General features: G+C 36.7%; 1 protein-coding gene across 1 annotated transcript in view; it reads left to right on the plus strand.

Annotated features, from left to right (window-relative positions):
• The window catches only part of LOC124288509 (oxysterol-binding protein-related protein 6-like), a 112,549-nt gene extending 84,880 nt beyond the window's left edge, over window positions 1–27,669 (plus strand). Inside the window, 22 exon segments of the mRNA XM_046725030.1 lie at window positions 3,021–3,134; window positions 3,375–3,522; window positions 3,810–3,959; window positions 5,910–6,001; window positions 8,926–9,036; window positions 9,588–9,771; window positions 10,912–11,048; window positions 11,682–11,798; window positions 12,001–12,051; window positions 12,053–12,112; window positions 12,966–13,041; window positions 13,466–13,641; window positions 14,138–14,212; window positions 14,763–14,900; window positions 15,299–15,362; window positions 16,673–16,751; window positions 17,041–17,083; window positions 17,086–17,196; window positions 17,653–17,797; window positions 18,549–18,675; window positions 19,273–19,383; window positions 20,500–27,669. Coding sequence (XP_046580986.1) covers window positions 3,021–3,134; window positions 3,375–3,522; window positions 3,810–3,959; window positions 5,910–6,001; window positions 8,926–9,036; window positions 9,588–9,771; window positions 10,912–11,048; window positions 11,682–11,798; window positions 12,001–12,051; window positions 12,053–12,112; window positions 12,966–13,041; window positions 13,466–13,641; window positions 14,138–14,212; window positions 14,763–14,900; window positions 15,299–15,362; window positions 16,673–16,751; window positions 17,041–17,083; window positions 17,086–17,196; window positions 17,653–17,797; window positions 18,549–18,675; window positions 19,273–19,383; window positions 20,500–20,605 — 2,415 coding nt within the window. The 3' untranslated portion in view covers window positions 20,606–27,669.
• The last annotated feature ends 101 nt before the right edge of the window (window positions 27,670–27,770 follow it).

Raw genomic sequence — 27,770 nt, forward strand, 5'->3', positions numbered from 1 at the left:
TATAATTTTTAAAATTTTATGAATGTATAGAATTTGAATTTTTATATTAGTTCTCAGTATAATTTGATATACCAATGCTGACATCGTACTTCTTTCATGACATTGGGAACGTTTTAGCTTCTTACCCAGGTGAGCTACAGGGACGTTTTTTAAGTACTTCCTGATGCTCCTGTCTTACTCGTTCAAGTTCCACATGATTTCTGAATCTTCCCTGATAGTTATATCTGCTTCCTGTTCTCTGATTACGTATCGATTTACAAGTTCCATCCGAGTATAATTCCTCGTAATTTCCTGGTAAGCAGGACAAACTGCCTCAGCTGAAGTTGATGAGCCTTGTCCAGGTTGACTGGTGGGACGGATTACCAATACATGCCATTGATTGACGAGTCATCTGTAATTAGGTTGTTATTGTGGTGGTCAAGTGGTTGAGTATTACACCGATAGGCTACAGGCGCCTGGGTGGTCAACTCATTAAGATATAATCATTAGTGAGTGAAATGGGTTTAAGGCCACTTTGAGCTGTTTTCCAGTTATATCGGTATGTCAGCCTAATTATTGTGGAAGGAAAATCCACTGATAGGCCACAGGTGTCTGGTAGGTCAAGGTGCCGCTGTACAAAGTGATCTTAGTGCTAAGGTGACCGTAACTCCCATGCCATAACATAGACTTACGACTTAAGATGATCAGAACACCCATGGCATAACATTGACTTAGACTTATGATTGATGTAGTGCTAAGGTGATAACATAGACTTACGACTATACCATATGCATAACTTAGACTTCAACTGACATAGCGAGTATTAAGGTGATCGTAACTCCCATGCCATAACATAGACTTACGACTGGCATAGCTTAAGGTGATCGTAACTCCTATGCAATAACATAGACTTATGACTGGCGTAGTCCTTAGTAAGATGATCGTAACTCCCATACTTTAACATAGACTTATGACTGATGTAGTGCTAAGGTGATCGTAACTCCTATACCATAGCATAGACTTACGACTGGCATAGCGCTAAGGTGATCATAACTCCCATGCCATAACATAGACTTACGACTGGCATAGCGCTAAGGTGATCATAACTCCCATGCCATAACATAGACTTACGACTGGCATAGTGCTAAGGTGATCATAACTCCCATACCATAACATAGACTTATGACTGATGTAGTGCTAAGGTGATCGTAACTCCTATTCCATACTATAGCATAGACTTACAACTGGCATAGAGCTAAGGTGATCGTGACTCCCATGCCATAACATAGACTTACGACTGGCATAATGCTAAGGTTACTTTGAACAATGGCACCCTTGTCATTAAGAGATAATCACAGCTTTGATTTTTTAGTATGTTAGTGATAAGTGAGTTATAATGTAGGCCTCTTTGAACAGATCTTTTAATTCCGATGCATAACTCAGCCTGATTTTTTATTGAAGGATATGAATGAGTATGGTTTTCTTTTACTATTTACAGATGCTTTTATTTTCTAATGTATCCATGGAAACGGGGACTTAGTCTTAAAAGGTACCAGAAATGGGCTTCACCCATTGTACCCATAGATGGGAAAGCAGACCCAGGTCTTTGGCTATTTGCAGAGCTTTGAACACTTTTACCACTTTCCATAAGGGCTCCCCCACCCTGTTGAAGGATAGCTCAAAGTGATACAGATCTTTAATGTGAACTGCTTTATTTAGAAAGCCATGAGCTGAAATACAATATTGACAAAATTAGAATGAATTTGGATGAACTTGGATTCGAACCTATGATCACATGTTCCTGGTGTGCTCAGGGGCTGCAACTCTGCTCAAGTTGTAGAGGCTTATATAATAAAGCCACTGATTCCTCCTTTTGAAATTTGAAGCACCTTTTGTTAGGATGAGTTAGACAATTGATTCCTCCTTTTCAATTTGAAGCATCTTTAATATCAGTTTTTAATTATCTTTGAATGTTGATGATGTCTTTTTAGTCTTTTATCAAGTTTAGTGAGTATATCTCTCCCAGATAGAATTTTGGTATTCAGAAATGGAGACAATGGATCAGAAATATTATTTCTTGATCATCAAGATTTAACTATGTATCAATGTATATTGTTTTAGCTAAAATATGTGGTTTAGAATTATTTGTATGATTTGATAAAGAAATTGGATGCTGATTTAAAGTTTGGTTTGCGTAGGTAGTATATAGTGCCACAATTGGCTTTGCTGAGTTACATCCCTTTAGTTGTCTGGATCTGCTGATAGTGGTGTCCATGATTTGCCTTCACTATGGTCTTTGAATGTCTGCACCATAGCTGTGCATACTTTTACCATATATCATTATCAATAATAGAAATAATCAATTATGAATGATTATTCAATGAACAGTGCTTATACAGTAGGAACGTGACCTTTTTCACATTTTTAGTCGGAAACGATCTAAATTGAAATGGCTCGTTTGACCCATTTGTCAATAAGATTCATCAAATATTTAATTCTCCAAACTGTTTTAATCATCTGAGGAGTAATTCTTTTAAGCCTTCCTGGGTTCCCAGTTACTCTTGCCACCATTAGTGTGATGTCCAATTTCCCACTAGCCACTTTTAGTCCGGTAAAAGTCTAGAAAAATTGTGTATGGTCCAACACACCTTAAAATCCATATATTAACAAGTTACAGTATACTTGAAATGGTGCCAAGAAACAGTTTTGGGCATGAAGACAAGGGAGTGTTTGGCACATTTATCTGTGGGCTGTGAATTATCTATCAAATCAATTTGGGTTTGTAGTTGTGCGTTTGGAGATTCTGGTAAGCAAATTTTATTTCACAATGTCTTACATTTATTGACCGACAGGGAGGAGGAGATCCTTCAGAAATCTAGATGGAAATTCATGACAGGCACACTGGAAAATTATTTTACCAGTCTTTGGAAACAAACACAGATTGTTTGCTTTATGCCTGAACTAAAAATTGGTCGAAGGAAATTCTGTTGTACATGATGCAAGTCTACAAGAATAAACCGTTTTCAACATTGTGTTCCTAGGTCCAGAAAGGCAAATACCATGGTGTGATAGACATCGGTCTGGCGGTATTGACCTACAAGCGTCCAGGTCACAGGATCGACATTGATGCTGAGGAACAGATCTACCATATTAAGGTACGCTGGAGCCTGGCTAATAGCTTACCTGCTTCAAGCAGACTGTTCTTGTAAATTAACGTTTTTGATTTGGCCAATATCATTGATAGATTGTAAGAAAGATAGTTTGTAATTTGAGTTATTAGACTGATTGATCATGAAAGTTGATAATCATTACTTTTGAGTTATGTTTGGATGATGAAATCTTATTCCTGCGAAAAAATTTGAATGTATTTGTTTTTATTGCTTATGTTACATCAGGTGAAAGACAACAAATTGTTTGAAGAATGGCTAGCCAAACTGAGACACCATCGTCTTTACCGACAACACGAAATATCCTATGGGACGAAAGAGTCACCTCGTCTGACAGAGATTACCTCCCCTACAGAAGAGTTGCCTCCCCTGAGAAGTGGGTGTCTTTTTAGCAATGACTTATATTTCAGTTCTGAAGACCAGAATTTATGGAACTTCTCTGAAAGTATGAAACTATCTTTTTGGTTAACTTGGTGATTCAAACGTAACTAACAAATCAACAAATTCAGTTTTTGCAGCAATTTGCTAGTTGCTTATAGCAACACATAGTGTCATAGCTGTAACCCCTTTACAAGGATAACACTTTCAGTGGATAATATTTATGAATAAATAAATATTTATTTAGATTTTTTTTTATCTTTAAATTTTTGTTTTTATTTATAGCAGCAAATTTACCAGAGAAGACACTGACCTTGAATTTGAAGAAAGATGTTATTCGGCAGACAAGTTTCAACAAAGGGCTAGCAGGGACAGGTCAAGGTCGGGTCGCAGCCTGGGTGCTGGACACTGCAGGTTTTGAACAATGCAATAAAGGTATGTAACATAGTGTGTTTCAGAAGTGATATGTGCTCATAGGTGGCCCTGTTGTCAAATAAAGTGCAGTTAGTTGTGCAGGGGTACATTCCTAGGCTCTTTGGAAACTGATTGCCAGGCTCAAATCTAGATCCAACCTAATTTTTTCGATTTCTGTCAGTAACATACCTATGCGTGTCTGTTTTACCAAAATGAAAATGTTTAAGACCTGCATCAATTTAGGCTTTCTTCAGGTATCAACCTGAATCTTACTGAAATAACGGAATTACCATTCTAAACAGTGTCAAACCCCATGCACTCATTCCTGTATTTAAATTCCTGTCTGGGGGTACCTGAAAAAAAATCTCACAGATTGTTGTTGACGTCAGTGTTATATGTGTCCAAAGGGAGATAACTCCTAGATAATATCCTTTGCAATATTGCATTCAAATCTATCTTAGTGATTTAAATCATGTTCTCTTTTAATGTTTGTGATATTGTTGCACCACTAGGCATTAAAATTATTGATATCTGTCTATTCAACACACAGTTAAACTTTTATATGATCCTGGTATTACCTCCCCTACAGAAGAGTTGCCTCCCTGAGAAGTGGGTGTCTTTTTAGCAATGACTTATATTTCAGTTCTGAAGACCAGAATTTATGGAACTTCTCTGAAAGTATGAAACTATCTTTTTGGTTAACTTGGTGATTCAAACGTAACTGACAAATCAACAAATTCAGTTTTTGCAGCAATTTGCTAGTTGCTTATAGCAACACATAGTGTCATAGCTGTAACCTTTTACAAGGATAACACTTTCAGTGGATAATATTTATGAATAAATAAATATTTATTTAGATATTTTTTTTATCTTTAAATTTTTGTTTTTATTTATAGCAGCAAATTTACCAGAGAAGACACTGACCTTGAATTTGAAGAAAGATGTTATTCGGCAGACAAGTTTCAACAAAGGGCTAGCAGGGACAGGTCAAGGTCGGGTCGCAGCCTGGGTGCTGGACACTGCAGGTTTTGAACAATGCAATAAAGGTATGTAACATAGTGTGTTTCAGAAGTGATATGTGCTCATAGGTGGCCCTGTTGTCAAATAAAGTGCAGTTAGTTGTGCAGGGGTACATTCCTAGGCTCTTTGGAAACTGATTGCCAGGCTCAAATCTAGATCCAACCTAATTTTTTCGATTTCTGTCAGTAACATACCTATGCGTGTCTGTTTTACCAAAATGAAAATGTTTAAGACCTGCATCAATTTAGGCTTTCTTCAGGTATCAACCTGAATCTTACTGAAATAACGGAATTACCATTCTAAACAGTGTCAAACCCCATGCACTCATTCCTGTATTTAAATTCCTGTCTGGGGGTACCTGAAAAAAAATCTCACAGATTGTTGTTGACGTCAGTGTTATATGTGTCCAAAGGGAGATAACTCCTAGATAATATCCTTTGCAATATTGCATTCAAATCTATCTTAGTGATTTAAAATCATGTTCTCTTTTAATGTTTGTGATATTGTTGCACCACTAGGCATTAAAATTATTGATATCTGTCTATTCAACACACAGTTAAACTTTTTATATGATCCTGGTTGAGGTGGGGTCAATTCAATGAAACAGGATGTATTTACAATAGAAATTGTCGTGTGCGGCAAATGATAAAACATTTTATGCATGAAGGAAAAATAACAAACAAACATGTATAATTTGTCAGTATTTTGTATATTATTTTTATGATTATTTGTTGTAAATATTCAAACATTTCTAACTAATATCCAACCATTGTTACGTTCAGTACATTTTGTTAAAGAACTCTTATAATTAAATGTATAACAAACATCCAAACAGGAACATTTATCAAATTGAACAAAGTATTATTTGGTACTTTCACACCTATAGCAGACCTGTTTCGGACATATTTTAATGTCTGTTTCTATCTTCTTTCATTATGTTGGACACTTCAGGTCTGAGCGATGCCCAGAAAGACCTGTTTGATCTCCAGGAGCTGCTGGATCAGATCCAGAATCTTCCACTGTCCTCAGATCCAGCTATTGACGTATGTCTATTTCAGTTTCAGGGTGTTGATTTCATTATGTGTATGTCCCTGAAGTTCTGCTTGTGTGAGCTGTGTATTTCATATGTTGTGAATTGCATAATACTTCTTTAATACCTTTTCCTGAATGAAAAAGTACTGGCACTTTTGATGTGGTTTTCTTCCCATTGTTATTGTGATTACTGTATTAAATCTCATATTTTGATTGTTTGAAGTAATCTTAATCAAGGTATTTTCCCATATATCTGTAATTGTATAGTTCTGTTTGTAGAGAAAGGAACATGATGTAAAAATATGTTGCCTTTCAAAGTGAATCTTAATATTAATTTCATATCTGTGATGGTAAATGATTTACTAGGGAGGTACGTGCTTCGAGGAATTTTGAAAGAAGTCAATAGTGACAGTAGATAGATGATTTATTGCAACATTTTACCTAATTCTGGTTAACAGAATGAAAAACAACAGTGCTTTTTATTTAAATAAAAACATTTTATATTTTGATGTTTGGGAGTTGGGAGATTTGTATGCAAAGTTATAATAAATGTTTGGACTCTTGTAATATTTTGAAATCTTTAGTTAATGAAAAAAAGGATGAGAAAAGTTCTCTTTAAGTGCCATTTATAACATTTTTATGTCTAGGGTTTGTGTACACTAGCCCCTGTATCCATTCTTGTAGGTGTTTAAAAATTTCAAATTTCCAGCTATAGATTTTCATTATCCAGTTGGATTTGCTTTGCTACCTATGCTAAAAGACTGATCAAAATATAAGTTTCCAACCAGCTTCAATGTAGAGTTGGCAGTATCAATATCATGGAAGTCAGTACCACTGATTACAATAGAGTTTGCAAGAAATTCAAGAATGAAAAGCTGACTGACATGAAAAAGAAAGCCCAAAGAAATCTGTTTGATTTTATGGATATGTCTATCATAACTAAAGATGGCTTTGGTTTCAATGCGGTATTATTTACCTCCTTTACCAACTCCCTTTTTCCTTGTCTGAACATTTGATTGGTTGGTAACATGGTTAGCTAAGTGAAGGGCAGATAATTTGAGATTTTGAGAACTATAACAATGGATCCAGGGCTTAGTACAACTTTACCAAATCACAAGCCCTGGAGATACCGAGGTCCTTTTTAATGTTGAGAATATAAATATTACTGAAGACTGATATGTAAGTATGTAGCTCAAGCATGGACATATTTTGCTACCATAAATTCAAGTGTAATATATTTTTATTTTCATTATATTAAAATGTTGTTCTCCAGGCTACCTGAAACAACACTGTTGTTCAATATCGGTGTTGTATATTCGTTGTTCACTATGCAAACACTTACACCACAACAACATTTTTGTTTCGCCATCACTCGATTCCTTCACAAATCATTTATAGAAAAAATTAGTTATAAAAACTTTTAGACTAGATCTGAAATTTAGAAAGTTGAGTTTAAGATATTTCACAATTTGAAATAGTCCAAATAGTTTTAATATGAATGTCAATATCTTGAGGATTTGAATAGTGATTTCTTTGTCTTTTAGTGGAGTATTTTGTAGCCTAGCTGTATGCATGATCCCCAAACTATTAACATTCTTTGCATGGAGGTTATTGAAAGTTTTAGAAAAGGCATGAAAATGTTTGGCTTCCATATTAGTTTCTATGGCTATATTGTGTGACTTTGTATGACTTATTAATGCATGAGGCTATTGGGTTAGGATTGTATTTGTGGTATGGCAAACATGCAATGTTTGTGGTAAAATGACAGTGTGATTTTTATTTTATTTTACACTCATGTCATCGTGTTTAAGCAGTATGACTGTGTGTCAGAAATGGTGTGGGTTGATAGTAAGTTGTAGGATGGCCAAGTTGTGTGAGGTGTCACGGGGTGGTGGGGTAGCCTTGTAGTTAAAGCATTTGCTTGTCATGCCAAAGACCCAGTTCGATTCTCCAGATGGCTACAAAGTGTGAAGCCTTTTTCTTGTGTCCTCTGTGTCAAAATATATTCACTCACTCTAAGGTGTTACAGCACTTTGTACACAGTTTTGTTTCTTGCTGTGCCAGTATTTTCTGGTTGTGGTTTGAATCCAAGATTTTCCAAATTATGGTCCTTGCTATGTCAAGTGTATTGTCTTCTCAAGCATTATAAATTGACATGACTTAAGACAATCTCAAATATTAAACACAAAAATGGCCGAAATTGATAACCTACAAAAGTTTAAGTTCAATATGGACTGAACTTTTTGTATGAATCATGGGTAGAAACTGGTTATCTGACCATCGTTATGGAAACGTACATTCTCTAAGGTTACTTATTATTGCATCACAATTGTTGGGGGCGGTGGGGTAGCCTAGTGGGTGAAGCGTTGGCTCGTCACCCGAAGACCCGGGTTCGATTCCCCACTTGGGTACAATGTGTGAAGCCCATTTCTGGTGTCCCCCGCCGTGATGTTGCTGGAATATAGCTAAAAGCGGAGTAAAACCAAACTCACTCACTCACAATTGTTGATATTACGCCATCACATTGGTCAGTGACTATTTATTGGTGATTTTATTGCACAAATGTGATGTGATCACTTGCATGTATGCTGTATGCTGAGATGTTCAAGTCACATGCAATTATTTCAGACACTTCACTTTTTTAAAAATCACAAAATTAAAATTGCATTTGACTTGAATTGGTCTTGATTATTCCATTGTGACCTTCAAATTGTGAATTAGTTCCAGTGGTTGATGGTATTTGAAATAATAATAATAACTGAAAATCATTAAAATATCATGCATGCATTTTGTCATGACATGTGTTATCCCGCACACGTTTTCTTATAGTGAATAACATCTCCCAGACCTTTTCAACAGGAGGAATTAATTCACTGGAACACCCACCACTACTAACACAGCATATATCCGTTTTCTTTTGCTTTGTTGTCTATAGTTCTCCGAACTTGAATCTAGTGAGAAAAAGAAATCCAGAAGAAGTCTTGGTATTCGCAGCTCTAAGAAAAAAGATAGAAAAATCGGTAGTCCAACCATTTTAATGGACCCCGTAAGTCTTTTACAGTGGTATATTTGGCTAATGAGTGTGCTATTGGCTATGGTTTTAATGTTGTGTTTATTTTCCTTGCTTAGTTTTTAAATAGTTGTTACCAAAATTAAAACAAAATGGGTAAGGTGTTATAATGTAAATATCTCCTGAAAATGATCAAAGTGATTTTGAAAATTTGTTTACTTTGTCCTGTTTTCTTTCAGGTATTTTCATTAGATATCTTTTGATTTGAATTTTTTTATTTCAGTGAAATCGTGGTTTCAAATACCTTATTATCCTGATATATTCTTTCCAAAAATTATTTCATTTATGCATACTACAGTATCTATATTCAGCCTTTTGCATATCTATTATTAATAATATCTATAGTTACGATCAAATCTATAAAGCTTTTATCTATTTCACAATGCCTTTTATTATCAAGCAAATATTCTGTGCTTTTGTATTTACTGTTAGACCTTTATCTATAAGTTATATTTAATCTTTAAGAATGAAAAATTATAATTTCTTAGTCAAAACAATGTTAAATACGATCTTTGGGTCGTTTACAGAACACACCAACTTTATTAAATGTCCCGCCTGAACGCCTCCATTCAAGTGCATCCAACCCTAACCTGCTGAACCACTTTGGGGCACGCCCCCTGAGTCTCCCTGATAACATCCTGTCTTCAACCCACGAGGAGCGTATCCAGGAAATCAAACTACGGGAGAACTTTATCTCAAAAGCAGAACAAGGTGAGGCCAAGTAAAGCTTGTTTTCAGGAAACATGTATTTCAGGTGAAAAAGATCATTCTTATTTTGAAAGGAACATTTCACTGAAAATATGAGGCTGGCATGCCAGTTATACTGATAAAACCATGGACGACATTGATAACTGGCGGTTACAAGTTTCACAGGGCAATACAAAAGAAGTCTATATTAAGGGTTGACTTTATTTCCATTGCAGAACTCTTCTATTGTTGACTAATCGTTCATCAAACTTGGTGTGCACAAGCTTTGGGGGACAGAGTTAAGAGTCACTAAAATGTTAATCAAACTTGGTATGCACAAGCTTGGGGGACAGAGTTAAGAGTCACTAAAATGTTAATCAAACTTGGTATGCACAAGCTTTGGGGGACAGAGTTAAGAGTCACTAAAATGTTAATCAAACTTGGTATGCACAAGCTTGGCTTTGGAACACTAAAATGTTAATCAAACTTGGTATGAGCTTGGGGGACAGAGTTAAGAGTCACTAAAATGTTAATCAAACTTGGTATGCATTGGGGGACAGAGTTAAGAGTCACTAAAATGTTAATCTTGGTATGCACAAGCTTTGGGGACAGAGACACACTAAAATGTTAATCAAACTTGGTATGCACAAGCTTGTGGGAACAGAGTTGAGAGTCACTAAAATGTTAATCAAACATGATATGCACAAGCTTGGGGGAACAGAGTTGAGAGTCACTAATATGATAAAATCACTGGAAAGTATTGCAAAAATTAAGAGTAGGTGAGAGAATATTGTCTTATGCCACTTTTGTGACAAGGGACACAAGAAAGGCTTCACACATTACATACGTGCAGGGATTCAAACCTGGGACCTTGGCAAGATGAGCAAACACTTAACCCACTGGCTTCTTCCACTCAAAGAGAAAAGAGATGTAGTCTTATCATGAAGATTTAGTTCTGTCAGCATCAGTCATAATGTCAGTTGTATTCACAAGCTTTAAGATTATATAATATGATTGTAATTTGTTGTTGATTTTATAACCATATTTAAAAGGATGGTTAAGATCAACGACTCAGCATCTTGTCTAGTTTTCTGTTGAGAGTGATCTCCCTTTGTGGTTTGTGACCTTGACCTTTAAGTCAAGATGGCCTGTTTTCTCCTTCAGTCCACAAACAGCTGAAATGTCTGCTCCACATGATGAGCACCGAGAGGGAGAGACTGAAGCAGACCGTGGAGAAAGATTCCAGTTCCGCCAGCCAGTCCTCCAACACCATCACTACTCTGAAACAGTCGATAGCAGAGGTAAGACATTTAGCACCCCCACTCTACTTTGTTGTACCTTGAAGATAACTTGTATAGAGTAGCTTCTAACCTGTGCTCAGCTCTGAGCCAGTGATGGAATATGATTGTAAGCTGCGTTAGCATTTTGGCTGATATTTGTGTTAAGACAAACCTTCAATTGAACACAACACAATCATTGAACACAATATGAACACAATCCTGATTGAAAATTTTCTGCACACATTTTAAAAAATCACAGAATCTGTCAACACTTCAGAGGACAAAGTGTCATAAGGCCATTTTGGGGCCTCTGAAATATCAAATGTTAATGTTTCCTCAAACTTGTGGCTGTTAGAGAACATGTTTATATAATCGAGAATTCTTTCTGACACTACTTGTGCCAGATCTGGATTTTTTTGCATCATTCATAAGTTTTCCTATTGCTTAAATTATGATTATTATCCTTAAATCTGACAATGGTGTTTCAGTGTACCAAGTTTATGTGTTCTCCTGACATTGTGATCTTACATTCTGCTTCTTTGTAGACATTCTGTTCTTTCCTCAAACTTTGTGTGTCAAATTTGCACTGTATGTCTATGCAATGGGCTTTAGTGAGTGATCTCCCCTGTTAATGTGCGACCTTCACCCTGACAGGCTCACCGCCAAAATGCTGAGTTACGAGGAAAGCTTCTTCGTATACACAACGAAGCAAATCTGACTGATTTTCCACAAACCACAACATCGCCGCTTCCCTCCCCACACCTAGACAGGGTAATATCCAACTTCTGTTCTGTATTAGATGACCTTCACCTTGGTGTGTCTGTTTCCACTGTTCTGTAACCAAAATGTCATTGATTTGTTAAACAAGGCTTTCTATCTGTTCAATAGAATAGATTTGAACAAAATTTCCCTTTTCCATGTTCTTTGTGTGTTGTATGTAATCCTATGCTACAACTTGCCCCCCTTGTTCCAGGACACTCCCCCTCACCAGCTGGGCCAGTCCCTGTCTGTGGACAGTTTCTCCAATGTCCGAGTACTATGACGCTGAAGAAATAATTGAGACTCTCAGTGACTCATCATCAGAGGTACATACTGCAGGCCAACTGAAGTCTCATCAAATCACATAACTATTAATAATATTAGAATTAAAAAATATGGAATACATTAGAAGGCATTAGATTATTTAATCATGTATAATGTATATTGACTTCCATTTATAGACGTATGAATGTAAAAACCATTTGTACATTCTGTAAGTAAGTATAGCTTATTTACTCAAAGTGTGCATCACAAAATGACTGAAATACAGCCGATGTTACTTTAAACTGAACTCATTCAGTCACAAGTGTGCACAATAATTGTAGTTATTTTTATTAATAAATGGGGCAACTGTAATAACTTTACAGAACACTTATTTGAGCATCAGCCCAATATAACTGTTGACAACAGTACAAATCAGTAGCATTTTTCAGTGCAATAATGTTTCATTATACCTGGTGAATTTATTATCAGTGCAACAGGTAACAGCAGTTTGTTGGTATGTATGGCCATATAGTGCTGTGGAATCGCTTACGGTTTATTCATTATAGAATAATACAAGTCATCGAAATGACTTGGAAGTGAGTGGGATCTGTTCCTTTGCTTGCATACATAATAGGCTTCTGAGTCATATCATCATCATACTACCATGCTATGATTGTAGCAAGAGCTACTTGTATGAGGATCTGTGGCTGCAATGTGTGATAGCTGTACTACTGCTGGCTTGTCTGTCTTCAGGCCATAGCACCACACATGTAATACTCTGACTGAAACGCAGTACGTTTATTCCAGTGGATTTTGAATGATAATCCACTGATATACGAAACATTGAATGAATACCGATAGACAAATTCTTGTGGAAAAAAACAAATGATTTCACACTTATATATGTATTTGCAGCAATCAGAAGACGAAGAAGAAGTGTCGAGTGAGGTTTCAGAGGAAGGGGAGACAGATGGAACACCTATTACGAGCAGTAAGGAAAATAGTATCTTAGTATTTATCACACATATATCAGGGGCTCCCATATTTATATTCCAATAATGATCCTTATTCGAGTTCTGGGGTACAGTTGGTCGTCTGTAGCTAATGTTTGGCTAATTTGTGTTCCGTAATTTGGCGGAAGGCTAAAGGTTTGCCTCATCTGAACTCAGGTATTTCAGCCATCACCATGATGTGAATATCCCTATGCAAGCATCAAACAACATTTACCTCATCCTCCCTGCTTACATTATTATTTTCATATATTTGTATAACTTTCTTTTCATTATGATTATGGCTACTGCCTCATATCTGATAAATTGTAAAATCATCGAGATTTCAGAATTTGGTATTATCACTTCATTTGTAGCAAAGTTTTAGAATTTCTCAGTTTCTTGTATTAATGTCTTCTGCTGCAGCTGCTGAGGAGGTGCTTCCGTCAATGTTCCCCACGGGACGCAGATCTAAGCTACCAGTCCCCAAACCAGACACGGGGGACATCAGCCTGTGGAACCTTCTGTACAAGAACATCGGGAAAGACCTCACCAAGATCTCCATGCCTGTCACTCTCAACGAGCCACTCAGTTCTCTGCAGGTCAGACACCTACACAGATGATGATGATGATGATGATGATGATGATGATGATGATGATGATGATTGATGGTGATGATTGATGATGATGATGATGAATTTCAAATTCTTGCATCAGTGCCAGAAATCCTGTCATCATTTGCTAAAATCTTTTGACTTTCAACAGTTCTCCTCACTGTCATATATATCCATAACCAGTTGGGATACTAATAGTATCTCCCTTCCTAAACCATTCCTGAACCCTTCTGAGTTATCATGGTCCCTGGGTTCCGCACTTGGATGGGCTGGTTATTTCTAAAATGGTATTGATTAGATTAAACCAGGTGATTATTTAACACAGATAGGTCATATGGAATACTTTGTATGATGTAATTACTGAAATCAACCAATGAGCAAGTGCTCTCACTAAGTACATGTACTTACGAGTCTATGTGTGATGTGTTGGTTACTTTGCTGATGTGTGTTTGTGTGTTTTAGTCCGCCGGTTTGTGTGTTTCAGCGTCTGTGTGAGGAGCTGGAATACTCCGAGCTGCTGGACAAGGTTGTGGAGTACGACGACCCGTATGAACGGATGGTGAGTCCCATTATATTTTATCTTGCCTCACACATAAATGTTGTTTTCTGATTGGCTGAACGCTCTTCTATTATTTTCAATGTACCCCGCTTACAAGCGAGTAACATTTTCTATGTACCCCGCTGGGAATGGCGAACTCATTTGGTACTTCGTCGTAGTAATTCTTTATCTCGAATAACATTGAATCACGTATGATGTACGGAAATTACCGATGTTTTGCGAATGCAAATCGATGATAGGGAGATAACTCTAAATTTGTTCTTCTTGTCGTCTGGTACTCCATTCTATGATCCGATACCCGTACTTCAGACAGTTCAAAATTACCATTGAGGTGTTCGGTATGATAAATACGTTGTTCACTGATCCCTCGGGCCCATGGGTTGATGTACCCTTGATGTTTCTTTATGTTCAAACAAACATCGAGAGTACATCAGCCCATGCCCCCCTCGTGACCTGTGAACATCTTTTAGTGTCTACTAAAGCAGCTCCAAGAGCCAACCATTCCTCCAGTGCCCCCTGGATGTTCATGCTCCACTTTCCTTTATTCCAGATCTACGTGGCAGCGTTTGCAGTGTCCTGCTATGCCAGCTCGTACTACCGCGCAGGTCACAAGCCCTTCAACCCCCTCCTAGGAGAGACCTACGAGTGCATCAGGGAGGACCGAGGATGGAGGTTTATAGCTGAACAGGTGAGCTGTCAGTCGAGGATCACCCTGAGGGGTCAGAGGCTGGACCAAGGGGTGAAAGAGGGTGTGCGCAGACTGGAAAGGGGTGTGCTGTGTGATGAGTGAGTGAGTTTAGTTGGGGCTCTTAGCAACATCATGGTGGGGGACACCAGAAATGGGCTTCACACATTGTACCCCTGTGGGGAATCGAACCCGGGTCTTCGGCGTGATGAGCCAACACTGGCTACCCCACCGCCCCCCCCCAGACAGAATCTGATGAGACCTTACCAATGTTTCTGATTGTTAACAATTTGAGTTAGACCAACACTGAGTCACTGACATTAGCTAGAAACAAATTATTCCATGTTCATATAATAGACATATTGAAACTGTGTGCTGTAAGGTTGTTTTGTTGTATACAGGTCAGCCATCATCCCCCTATATCAGCCTGCTACTGTGACTCCCGGAACTTCACCTTCTGGCAAGGTACGTTGAGCAGCTTCTTCTTGTCACTCATTAGTAAGAATTTCCTAATTGGGCCAGTAAAATATTTACACCCCAATAAATTATTGTTACATCTTCATCCCTGCTTCATCCTTGTGAAGAACCCTGTCTCACCTCCTCGTATTCTGCCGAAATTCATGCAAATGCTTCTCTACAAATGTCCTAATGAAATTATTATAGTGTTGTCAGGCATGCTAACAATAAACCATTGACAGATTACAGAGTACATGTATTTGTTTGTTGTCCATTTTGCACACATTACTTGCAGTACAGTGCTTATAATTCCATACATGTGTCCATGTAGGGAAGAGTGAGTGAGTTTAGTTTTACGCCAATTTTAGTAGTATTCCAGCAATATCATGATGGGGACACCAGAAAAGGGCTTCACACATTGTACCCATGTGGGGAATCTAACCAGGGTCTTAAACCACAATGCTTAAGTTAATAATTATATCTTGCTAACAAACCCTCACAGAGTTTTGCTATATATATGTACTTTAAGTTAATGCAGTATCTTAAGCTCAGTACTCATACCTAACTCCACAGAGTTTGGCTATTATTATGTAGCTTAGCTAATTATGTTAAAGCACAGTACTATCCTACATATATAAAATATATTAGCTAACAAATCCCTACAGAGTTTTTACATTATATATATGCTTATTCATATCTTAAGCTCAGCATTATATCTATATCATATAAGAGTATATTAACCAACAAACTCTAAAAGAGCTTCTATTACATAATTAGCTTAAGTTTAATCACATCTTAAGCTTAGTACCATGTTATATCTTAAAGTATTTTAGCTAACAAACTCAAGGAGTTTTATACTAAGATATTAACAAGCTTAAGTCTATTAGTCTTAAGCATTGTATTAATGTTATATATACTTTTATCATAATAAGTACATGAAGTAATAACCTTTTTATATGGCAGCTGATAAGTTTTATCAGTTCAGTGCTCCTTTTATGAAGTTCCCATAGGAGTCTTAAACCACTTATCCTGACTCATGAGGGTCAGCCTCCCATCCCTCCCCAAAATAACACTTTGGATTTCCCCTGTAAATTCAAATGTTGCCTATAGCAGGAGAGTGTGAGGCACATGGGTAGATGGCTACTCAAGGCTTCTCCACTGCCCCCATGTTGGGAAGACACTTGTCAAAACGTGTATCACATCAATATAGAACAAACTTTATGGATCATCAGTCAACATCAGTCAACAATTCATCATGCATTTGCCTCCCACAGTTGTTTATAGACATAAAAAATAAACACAACAATTATTTATTTCAGATGTTCGGATCAAAACCAAATTCTGGGGCAAGTCCATGGAGATACAACCTATCGGATATGTCAATGTTTATCTTCCAAAGTAGGTGACAGACTCAAACTTGTCTTTACATGATGCCCTAATAGATTCTTTATTTGTGATTAAACACTATGGATATCGAGTGTCTGAAAGAGCTTTATGCTTGGGCATTTTGTTAAGGGAATACAGTGCATTTAAGCAATTACTGTTTAGGAATTATATCATGTTAATAGTTGTTATGATGAAAGTAGTATCTTTTTATCTAATCCATTTTTGATTGTTTACATTTGATTTTTTTTGGCTCTGCCTTAGTTTCATGAGATCAAAACAACTGACCTTGACCTTGTTGCAGGTATGGAGACCACTACAAATGGAACAAGGTGACCACGTGTGTCCACAACCTGCTGGTAAGTGTCACAACCTGCTGGTCGGTCAGCGCTGGGTGGACCAGTATGGAGAGATGACCATCACCAATGGTGGCATCACCTGTAAACTTACATTCACCAAGGTAAGTGTCACAATCATTACATGTATACTTACATTCACCAAGGTAAGTGTCACAATCATTACATGTAAACACATTCACTCATTACATGTATACTTACATTCACCAAGGTAGGTGTCACAATCTTCACTTGTAAACTTACATTCACCAAGTTAAGTGTCACAATCATCACCTGTAAACTTACATTCACCAAGGTAGGTGTCACAATCTTCACCTGTAAACTTACATTCACCAAGGTAAGTGTCACAATCATCACCTGTAAACTTACATTCACTAAGGTAAGTGTCACAATCATCACCTGTAAACTTACATTCACCAAGGTAGGTGTCACAATCATCACCTGTAAACTTACATTCACTAAGGTAAGTGTCACAATCATCACCTGTAAACTCACCTTTACGAGGTTCACTTCATTTAACCAAACTCAATCACAATTTATCCTGAATATCTCTGTTGCAGGCCAGCCACTGGTCGTCCAACAAGTACGAGGTGTATGGGAGCATTCTGAACCCTGAGGGGAATGTGGTGCATAATCTGTTTGGCAAGTGGAATGAGGCTTTCTTCTGCGGCCATGCATCGTCAGCCAGGTGTATATGGAGGCCAGGTGAGCAAACTGCATCAGGTCGTTCTTTGACGATCCTGAACACAGTATTCCTGTGTATCTCATCGGAAGGGCCAAGTAAAATGAAAATCATGCCATTGCAATACATGACCTGTGTCAACATACCCCACTGAAGAAGATTGATGCTCATGCTATTAACCACTGGTTGTGACCCAACCTGACAAGGTTGTTACTCCTGACTGAGTTAGTGTGTTTTCTAACCCAGAACTCGGCAGTAGCCCTGCTTGATGACAGTGGTCTGTAAATACTGACATATGGAGCATTCATCTTAGCACTTGGGAATATGACTCGCATATTTTACTGACTCTTTTAGATGTATTCACAGAGTGTTACAACTAAGTATTGCCTTAAGCATTCTTCAAAACGATTGAGTTTGAGATGTCAGCCATTTATGTCAATAACATATCTGTATATCAATGCATATAAGATAAGATAAAATAAGATAAGACAAGATAATTTCTTATTTTATCCCAAGGGAAGTTTGTTTTGCATCATGTATACATCTCCAGTCTTACATTCCTAAAGCAGCTATGTATAACATTACAAATCATAAAACTATTTGTATAAGATAATCAGAAAATAAATACATCAATTAAGGAGCTGATAATGTGAAATGAATATACACCAGGCCTTGGACAGGAAGTGATTGTATGCTTTCAGCATTTGTTAGGTATTTGTGCTACATGTGAATATTTCTGTATTATTTTGAAACCTGTAACTGATGTTGTTCCAGGGGCCATGCCTGAGGACTATGAGCTTTACTATGGCTTTTCAAGATTTGCCATTGAACTGAATGAGCTGGACGAAGAACAGGCACGCTTCCTGCCACCCACAGACAGCAGGTTCCGTCGAGATCAGCGGTAGGTGCAAGTAGTCACCAGCTCCTTCCTAGCATATGACACCTTCCTTAGATTCCTGGTAGAACCATGCCATTCATGAGCAAGCAACCATCTCAAGAATCTTGAAACTCCAAAGACCAAATATCTACACTCCAAATATCATGATATTGATATTGTTGCGTATTTCTTTTGGAATGTCATTGTAGGAGACTGAAAAAACATACTACAGGCTAAATATTTCACTAAGCTAATTACAACATAGTTAAAAAGAAACAGACATACAGATCGGAGACAAACAAACAAAATAATTTAGCTGAGGAAAGAGTACTTGATTCCAACTTGTTTGTAAGCATAACGGTTGGGCAGGGGGTGGGGGTGGGGTGGGCAAGGAGCTCTGCAAATGGTTGTCACTGTGAGGAGCTTGATGTACTCAAGGGAGACAACTCTTTCTTGTTTGTCAAAATGTCTGCAAGCAGTCTGTAAGGTATCTATAAGGGCACCACGTCATCAGACTCTAGTTGAAGTAAAGATAGTTTGGCCATGTCATAGAACTTTGAGAGTGTTTGTGAGTGTCAGCAGGAAATGTGAAACTTCACAATTGTGGTTTTCTGTCCTCAGACTGTTGGAAGAAGGCAAGGTGCAGGAGGCGGAGGCAGATAAACATCGCCTGGAGCAGAACCAGCGAGAACGTCGGAAGAAAGAAGCAGATGTCACGTGTCAGTGGTTCAGGTGAGAGGTCATCCTCATTCTGTTACCATTGTGGACACAGCTATTTGAAGAATCGAGGAAATTTCCTCTCAAACCAGAACTGAAGAGGGCCTTATGTTTTTTGTGTTACCATTTACCATTTCCCAGATGAATTCATGTTTTGGTTGGACATTCAGAAAAATAATGAATTGTTGCCCCTTGCAATAAGCTGTCACAAATATATGTCTTAGCCTACTCCCTTAGACTATGTATTAAATGGTTCATCTGACAAACTTATACATTATACCTATACACCTATACTTTACATAATTTTTACTACTACTACTACTACTACTACTACTACTACTACTACTACTACTACTACTGTGGTTAGAGTGTCTGCCTGGAGAGCCAAAAGATGTTAAAACATGGTACTTGTTGGTCCCTGCCTGGCGCTTGGCATTAATGGGTACAACAAGGACTGGTCGGCTCAGAGTCAGTATAATGTGTCTGAGTGGGGTATTCATGCTTAACTGCGGCATGGTATCTCAGTAAGCTCGCACTATAAAACCAGCTTAATTCTTGGCTTGTACAAGCAGCCACACGTACACACCCCTGCACGTCATCATATGAGCGAAATATTCTCAAATATGATGTTAAACCCCATTTCACCTCACCTCACTACTACTGGGCGGTGGGGTAGCTTAGTGGTTAAGGCGTTTCGATTCCCCACATGGGCACTATGTGTGAAGCTCATTTCTGGTGTCCCCCTCCGTGATATTGCTGGAATATTGCTAAAAGTGGCGTAAAACCATACTCACTCACTCACTCACTCACTCACTCACTCACTCACTCACTCACTCACTCACTCACTCACTCACTCACTCACTCACTCACTCACTCACTCACTCACTCACTCACTCACTCACTCACTCGATCACTCGATCACTGGATGGGGTAGCCAAGTGGTTAAGCCATGCCAAAGACCCAGGTTTAATTCCCCATGTGGGTACAATGGGTGATGCCCATTTCCGTCATTTTCTGGGAATATGGCTAAAGGAGCTTAATCTTATTCACTGCTTTCAACTTGTTAACTGTTCACAGCAAGAAAACAGCAGATGTGTCATTTTAGTAACACCAAATATTTTTTGTTGACAGCAAAAAAGATGAGAGTGGAAAGGAGCTGTACGAATTCAATGGCAAATACTGGAACATGAGGAAGGATCCTGGGTTTGCCAAAATGTCTTTCATGAAATTATGGTGAAGAGAATGTAAACCTCATCACGAGTTTATGATTGTACAGACTTTGCCAACATCAAAGTGCCAATGCTATCTGTGCACCTGTGAAGAGAATAAACCAAAATTGTGACAGGGTCGATACATTATTACGTGTGACATCCTACAGAATATTTCCGATGTAATTCCTTCCAGAATCTGCCAAAACATGGCTGAACTGTGTGAAGTGTGTGGAATGAATGAGAATTGTGGAGTGTTGTCAGATGTAATGGTGTTGTAATCTTAACACTTTTTATGGGAAATCATAGAGGAAGCCTGTGAGAGTAATTTATGAACTCACAAGGTTATTTGGAACGGAGGAAACGTATCAGCTGATGTCAGTGGGAAAAAGATCATATGGTTTATTTTCAGACCTAAAAATAGTTTAATTAGAATTACATTTTATAGTTAACATACAATTTGCTTCAGGCATCTTGCACAAAGCGATATTAGTGTTACGATTATTGTAAGCTAAGCGTAAGCATGGTAGTTACGTTTATTTTCAGACCTAAAAATAGTTTAATTAGAATTACATTTTATAGTTAACATACAATTTGCTTCAGGCATCTTGCACAAAGCGATATTAGTGTTACGATTATTGTAAGCTAAGCGTAAGCATGGTAGTTACGATCACCTTACGGCAAAGATGGATTTCTGCAAGGGCCAATCATATTGCTAGACCAAACTTTTTTATGGCAGTTGTAAAGTAATTGACAGTCATGCAGCAATACCTTTGTGCAAATGGGCCCAAAACAGTTATCTTGTAAAAATACTCCTAACAGTATAGCATAGTATGATCCTTGCATTTAATTAACCCACAGCAGAAACCACTGAAGTCAAATAATTTGATTTCAATGAAACAATTTCCCTCAGCAAAAGTGAGACATGCTTCTAACCCAAAATGTTTTAAATCTATATCTTATTGTAAATATTAATGTGTTGTAAATATGCTTTTATTGTAAATATCTTGAGATATTTGTGCAGATGTATCCTGCTTTCTATGCAGTTTTAGTGAGCTTATATTTGAGTGTCAAATTTTAAGATGTCTACATTTTGTCTATACTGTATGTTTGTAGTCCTCTCACCTTTACCATTCAAATATTGTATCAACCTGATTGATATTTTACATTTGGATTGTTCTTCAGTTTCGAAGGTTTGGATTGCTAAGATTGTTTCAGTCAAGTGATAAGGATTGTGTGTGATATGTAGATTGTTTAAGTGAAATTTTAAGCACTGAACATTTCATCTTTGAAGAAATCAGTAATTTATACAAGCTTCCTCCCTTAAAGCCTGATTCCCCTTTTACAATATAAAAGCCATGCCTATTGTATTAATATGTTATTTATATATACAATGTATTTACTTGGCAAGAAAGTAAACAAATATGAAGTTGTTGATAACTTTCCTCAGAAATGACAATGGAATATACTATTGAGAAATGTATTCTTTGCCAATGAATGCTTTTTAATGAAAAAAGGTTTTTAATAATTATCAAATATATTTTGGATAATTAAATTTTCTTAAAATAAAATAAATAATAAAGATTATTACAATTTGTGGAAAATACATAATGTCCAAAATTCTGTGTTGGTTTTGAAAATAGATTGTTTGATGATGCTCAGTAAATAATTAGTTTGTTGATCATAATTTAAAAATTTCTTTAAAAATTCCACCAACCCCTACAATTCAAATGGATGCTCCCTAATGCTAAATCCAAAGAGAATGCACATAGTGGAGAGGATATGGTACATGTTAGTTGGCACGTGTAATAATACATTAAGGAGACATTTAGTGCAGCTCATAGTACTAGTCATGCATGAAATCAACATGCTATGTACGCATGTTCATATCAGTCTGTCCATCACAAACATTGATATTCATAGGGTATTGTGCGGCAATGTACCTATTGAACTGTCGTCCAGTTTTATTATCTTTATTCAGGTGAGAGACATCGATAAACAATAGGTTGTGTCAGTTTTATATCAACCAGTTTGAATTTCAAATATTTTAAATTATATATATATAGCTTCATTTTCATCCATTTTCTGACAGGATTTCTGTTATGCAAGTAGATTTATTTCAACCTGCTAATGTTTCCAAGCAATGTGTGTATTCAGGGCTTTTAGAATTATAGATGTGGTTTAGAAGAGAATGAATGAAGGCATGGAAAGGATGTTCTATAGATGTTCTATTTGTTTTATTGTAAAAATGCATGTATGTCTGATTATTGGATATTTGGAATGAATGGGGTGTTATATGACCCTAATTTACCTATAATCTGGTTCTTTAATCTGCCAAATATGTGTGGAGAAACAGTAATATTGGATGTTTGTTTCGCTGCCAATGTATATGTAAACCTGTCAATCATCATTTGAACCTTTTACTGCCCCCTTGTGTTTGATAAGCATTTACATTATTAGCTGTATACATGTTTGGGGCCTAGTGTAGAAAGTCAGGTTGGGTGATTATGCATTTTGTAAATAATTTTGTAAATATGGATTGGCTCTCTCTTGAATATTGGCATCTTATGCTTACAAATAGATATTCAGTCGAACATGGAGGTAGTGGATTTATTAAGAATATTAATACTTTGTTATTTGGATGTCTTCAAGAAGAATATTATCTCATTGGTAAAAGGGGCGGTTGGGTGGCCTAGTGGTTAAAGCGTTTGCTTGTCATGCAAAAGACCTGGGTTCGATTCCCTCATAGGTACAATGTGTAAAGTAAATTTCTGCAGTCCCCTGCCGTGATATTGCTGGAATATTGCTAAAAATGGCATGAAAACTAAATTCACTCACTCACTCATTGGTAAAAGCCCATTCCAGGATTTAACACACCCTATTAATATTTTGGGTTGGTTCACATGGGTTTGAACCCAGATAAGCGTTACATTGAATGTAATTTAACATTCAAAATTGAAGACCAGCATCACTAAATGGTTTGTTCTGTATCCAGGTAAAGGCGTCATGTATTTATTCCAAGCTCACACCCTGTATTATGGCTGAAATATTGTCTGATATGGCATCAAACCCAATGTCACTCACTTACATATTAGAGCTTTTCATGGAGTGGAGGGGCAGTGGGGTAGCCCAGTGGATAAAGCGTTCGCTCGTCATGCTGAAGACCCGGGTCCGATTCCCCACATGGGTACAATGTGTGACACCCATTTCTGGTGTGCCCCCGTGATATTGCTGGACTATTGCTAAAAGCACTCACTCACTCACTCATGGAATGTAACATCTTAGACAGGTGGTGGATATTTATAAAACATCATATTCATAGAAGGACACATTCACATTTATCTTATCTAAGTTTCACGAAACTGACCTCATCGTAAAATGAGCATATCACTCGGACGTGTCAATCTGTATGTTTTAAGAGCACTTTGAGTCTTTGAACTGGAGAGAATCATACAATGTTTTATGTCTTAAGGGATCTTTGATGCATTTATCTTATCAGCTGTGTCCATCAACTATGTTTTTATGTGATTTTGTGGGTTTTAATAAATCATGGCTTCTTAAGTTCAAATACAGAAAAACCGATACAGCTGATAATCAAAGTATATAGTCTTTTGAATTTTTTAGTTTTCTTAGTTAATCTATCTACATCCTTTTGATATTAAACATTTTTAATTTCTTAAAATACTCTGTTCTGATTGGTCACACTGAGGTTTCATGTAACTTGCCATTGAAGTAAACAGCCAAATTGCAGTGTATGTAATATCACAGTGTGTTTAATGATTTAACTAAGCTCTCTAAACTGCCTTGGCAAACTTTGAATGAAACTTAGGCAAGTTTGATAAAGAAATGTAAGTGGGATTGATGTGTCAAATGTTATGGGTGAGAACCAGTCATTCACTATGTGATGTTAGCATGATATATGCAGATCTGCCTTATGTAGAACCAGGCATAGAGCATTATATCCTTGATAGTGAGTACACCTTCGTGTATTTACAGTATTATAGGTGTACACGTACTGTAGTGTATATACTCTTGTCTTGCAGTGTACTGGAAACTGACAGACACAGTTTGACCCGATATTAAGATGGTGGTGTGATATAGAGACTAATCTTCAAGACACCAGTGAATTCACCTTAGGGAAGTCATAGTTACCTCCCCTTGTTCTAAGAGTTATCTCCCTTGAGCTTGTGTTTGGTGGATGCGGTGCTAATGTGTGAAGCCAGATCACTTTCAGATTTAATGTTGAATGTGTGAAAGGAAAGGAAATGAAGGTAGTGGGTATAATACACATGCTTAATAGGATGTAAAGATGTTTTTATACTTAGTAGAAGGGACTCAAAGGGAACATGAAAATGAATTTTTGATCTCCTTTGTTGCTACTGATAAAACTAGAGAGTGTACCTGCCAGCCTATTCTTCACAATAGATCAATGACAAAAACCTTTTTTGTGAAACCTCCAGTTCTTGTTTGTCATTAAGTTTTTTTTCTGAAAATATTGGGAAATTTGTTCTATTGACCTAGTCCTTTTCTCACATTAATATGGATTTCTTGGTAGATTTGCTGTAAAATTGTGCATTAAAAATGATCAAAAGATACTTACTGATAAGGGTTCACGACTCTGACTGTACATACTGCAAGCCTTTAGTTGTGAGTGTTCCAGTATACTGCCTATGTGAACTGCCCAAAAGGGGAACAGCTGTGTGATAAAGACCGTATGCATGGGCCTCCATTCCACTTTGTCTATTGAATATACAACCGTGTCGGTCCAGGTGTGTTTATCTCACATTAATACTGCTGTGATTATCTTTGAACTTTCACTTTCTTGAACTTTTCCAGCACTGGTATTAGTGAATATAGTGTATCTTGACATGATTTGTTTTTGTAAAACAAATTAAAAATTGTGATACATTTTTTTGTAAAAAAGGTGTGGACGAACAAGTTGACATATTTAGATTCACATTATAGTTATTAGGTATAGGTTATCAGTTGTAATCATAAATCAGAACCTACTTGAATTTGGAAAAAAAGAATATTTTCCACACAACTGTTTTTAATAGTGTTTTCAATTTACATTCGTGAGATTAGATGTAAATGATTTACTAATGTTGAACAATTTTGTACACTTTTTAATTCAGAATCACCCGCTTCTCGCTAGTGGGAGGAGACAGCTCTAACAAATAGCTACACACTGTGTCAGTTCAATGAAACAGAACCTTGATTTTGGAAAAGAATATTTTCCACACAACTAATTTTGGATATCTGAAGTCTGGAAGACTGGAGTCTCACCAAAGGTGAAGGGCCTAAGAATCTGAGAGAAATACTATTATGTGTTAGAAACAGAAATATGAAAGATGTTTAAAATATATTTGGGAGAATTTCAAAACAAAATGGTAAAATCGTAGTTTTGAATCACTTTAAACTGAGGCCTTGGGTCATAGCAGTGAATCAAATGCTTAGCAGCTTTAGTTGTAGTTTCATTCAGAATGGCTTGGATCTGTATTTGTAAATATTGTACAGATTATGAAATTATTCATTTGGAAGCTTTTGCTAATGTGATAGGTCTGAGTCTAGGCTCCGGGCTGTTTTTACGGGAAAGTGAGTTACTGTTATTCTTTCCTTGATCAAAAACACCGGCCGTGTTGTTTTGCAGTTACCTCCCTTTATTTACTTCAGAGTTGACATGTGTGCTTAACGTGCTCTGTGCTGAGTTGGATGGAGTTCTTCCATTTCAGAATTTATTATTAGTGTTGTTTGAAAATGTTTTATATGATTTATTTATGATTTGAATGTGCAAAATTAGTTCAGATTATTTTTTTATCATATATTTGGAATTATTTTTAACAATATGTTCGTATGACTAGCAGTATAATGGAGTTGTTTCATCAAAATTGATTTCAGATACTGGTGTTTTCAAAGTTCAATACAACTACTTCTAATGTTACTTTGTCTCTTAAGGAAGCACTTGAGCGATAATCACTGCATACCTGGAAAAATGTGCATTAATGCATGGATGCATGCATATTCAAAGGTTTGGAGCTACCTCACATTTTCAGAACACAGAACACAATCTAATATTGCTCTTTATGAAAAAATAATGAATTTTATGATCCAGCCTGTTCAAAAGTTTGCATAATTTTGTTAACTTCATGTAAATTGTTTATTTATTCAGGGCCATGTTTTCATGTGTTTACAGGAAATGTCCACAAAGTGATTCTGTTGATTTTTTAGCTTTGGACACTTTTCATAGACATTTTATTACTGAAAGAAATTGAACATGGAAGTCAAAATATTGTATTTGAACAAACATTTAAAATATCTTGTTGATACCTGTACAGATTTTGTCATTTTCTGTAGCAACATTCCCAGCTCTTTTACTTATGTTGATATATCCCCTATAGTTTGTTGATTAATGCATATTATCATGAATATGTCTTAGAGGTCGGAAAGATGATCAATGCATATCTGATGACTTTCAACAGATTCATTTACATATTTTATTCCTCTTCCACACCCTTTTCCTTCTCTCTATCTTTGCTTATAGATAAAAAAAATATGTTTGATTTCATGAAGAGGCTAGTACTGTTGGATTAAGTTAAACTTTGACCTGCATTATACAGACAACTATATTGAATATTGCTTGTTATCTTATGATGTAATATATTTATTTTAAGCTGATTATAAACATTTATCATTATTTTAAGATCAAATATGCATAAAGTGTGTTTTAACCTTACAAGCACATGTGATTATTTATCAAATATAGATTTGAAATGTTTTTTAAAACAAATGACACTGGTTTTATGCTTAATAGTTATGAATAGGAAAGACACATGTTGACTCTTTGTGCCTGTGGTTGGTGTGAAGGCTTGGAGTTGTCATTCTATGAGTCAGTTTGTTGGAAAATGTTTTTAAACATGCATCTCTGATTTCCATGTATTGAATTATTGGGCAGAGTTATGTTGAGTACTAACCGCTATCATTATGCTAATTACATATCATTTAACAGTACTAGCTATAGAAAGGATGAGGTGTATCATTTAATTTCTCAGAATGTCAAATAGATTTACAGCAATAAAAAAACTTTATCATCTTATTTGTTCTCTCTTGAATCATAGCATGAGTATATTTATTCATCAGGAGGGTTTAAGCTTTGGGAGTGGGTGATCATGGTTTCATGCCGCTTTTGGCACTGTT

The sequence above is a fragment of the Haliotis rubra genome, unplaced genomic scaffold (genome assembly GCF_003918875.1).
Source record: "Haliotis rubra isolate DU_JTF1 unplaced genomic scaffold, ASM391887v1 Scf42, whole genome shotgun sequence".
In the NCBI taxonomy this organism is placed as follows: domain Eukaryota; kingdom Metazoa; phylum Mollusca; class Gastropoda; order Lepetellida; family Haliotidae; genus Haliotis; species Haliotis rubra.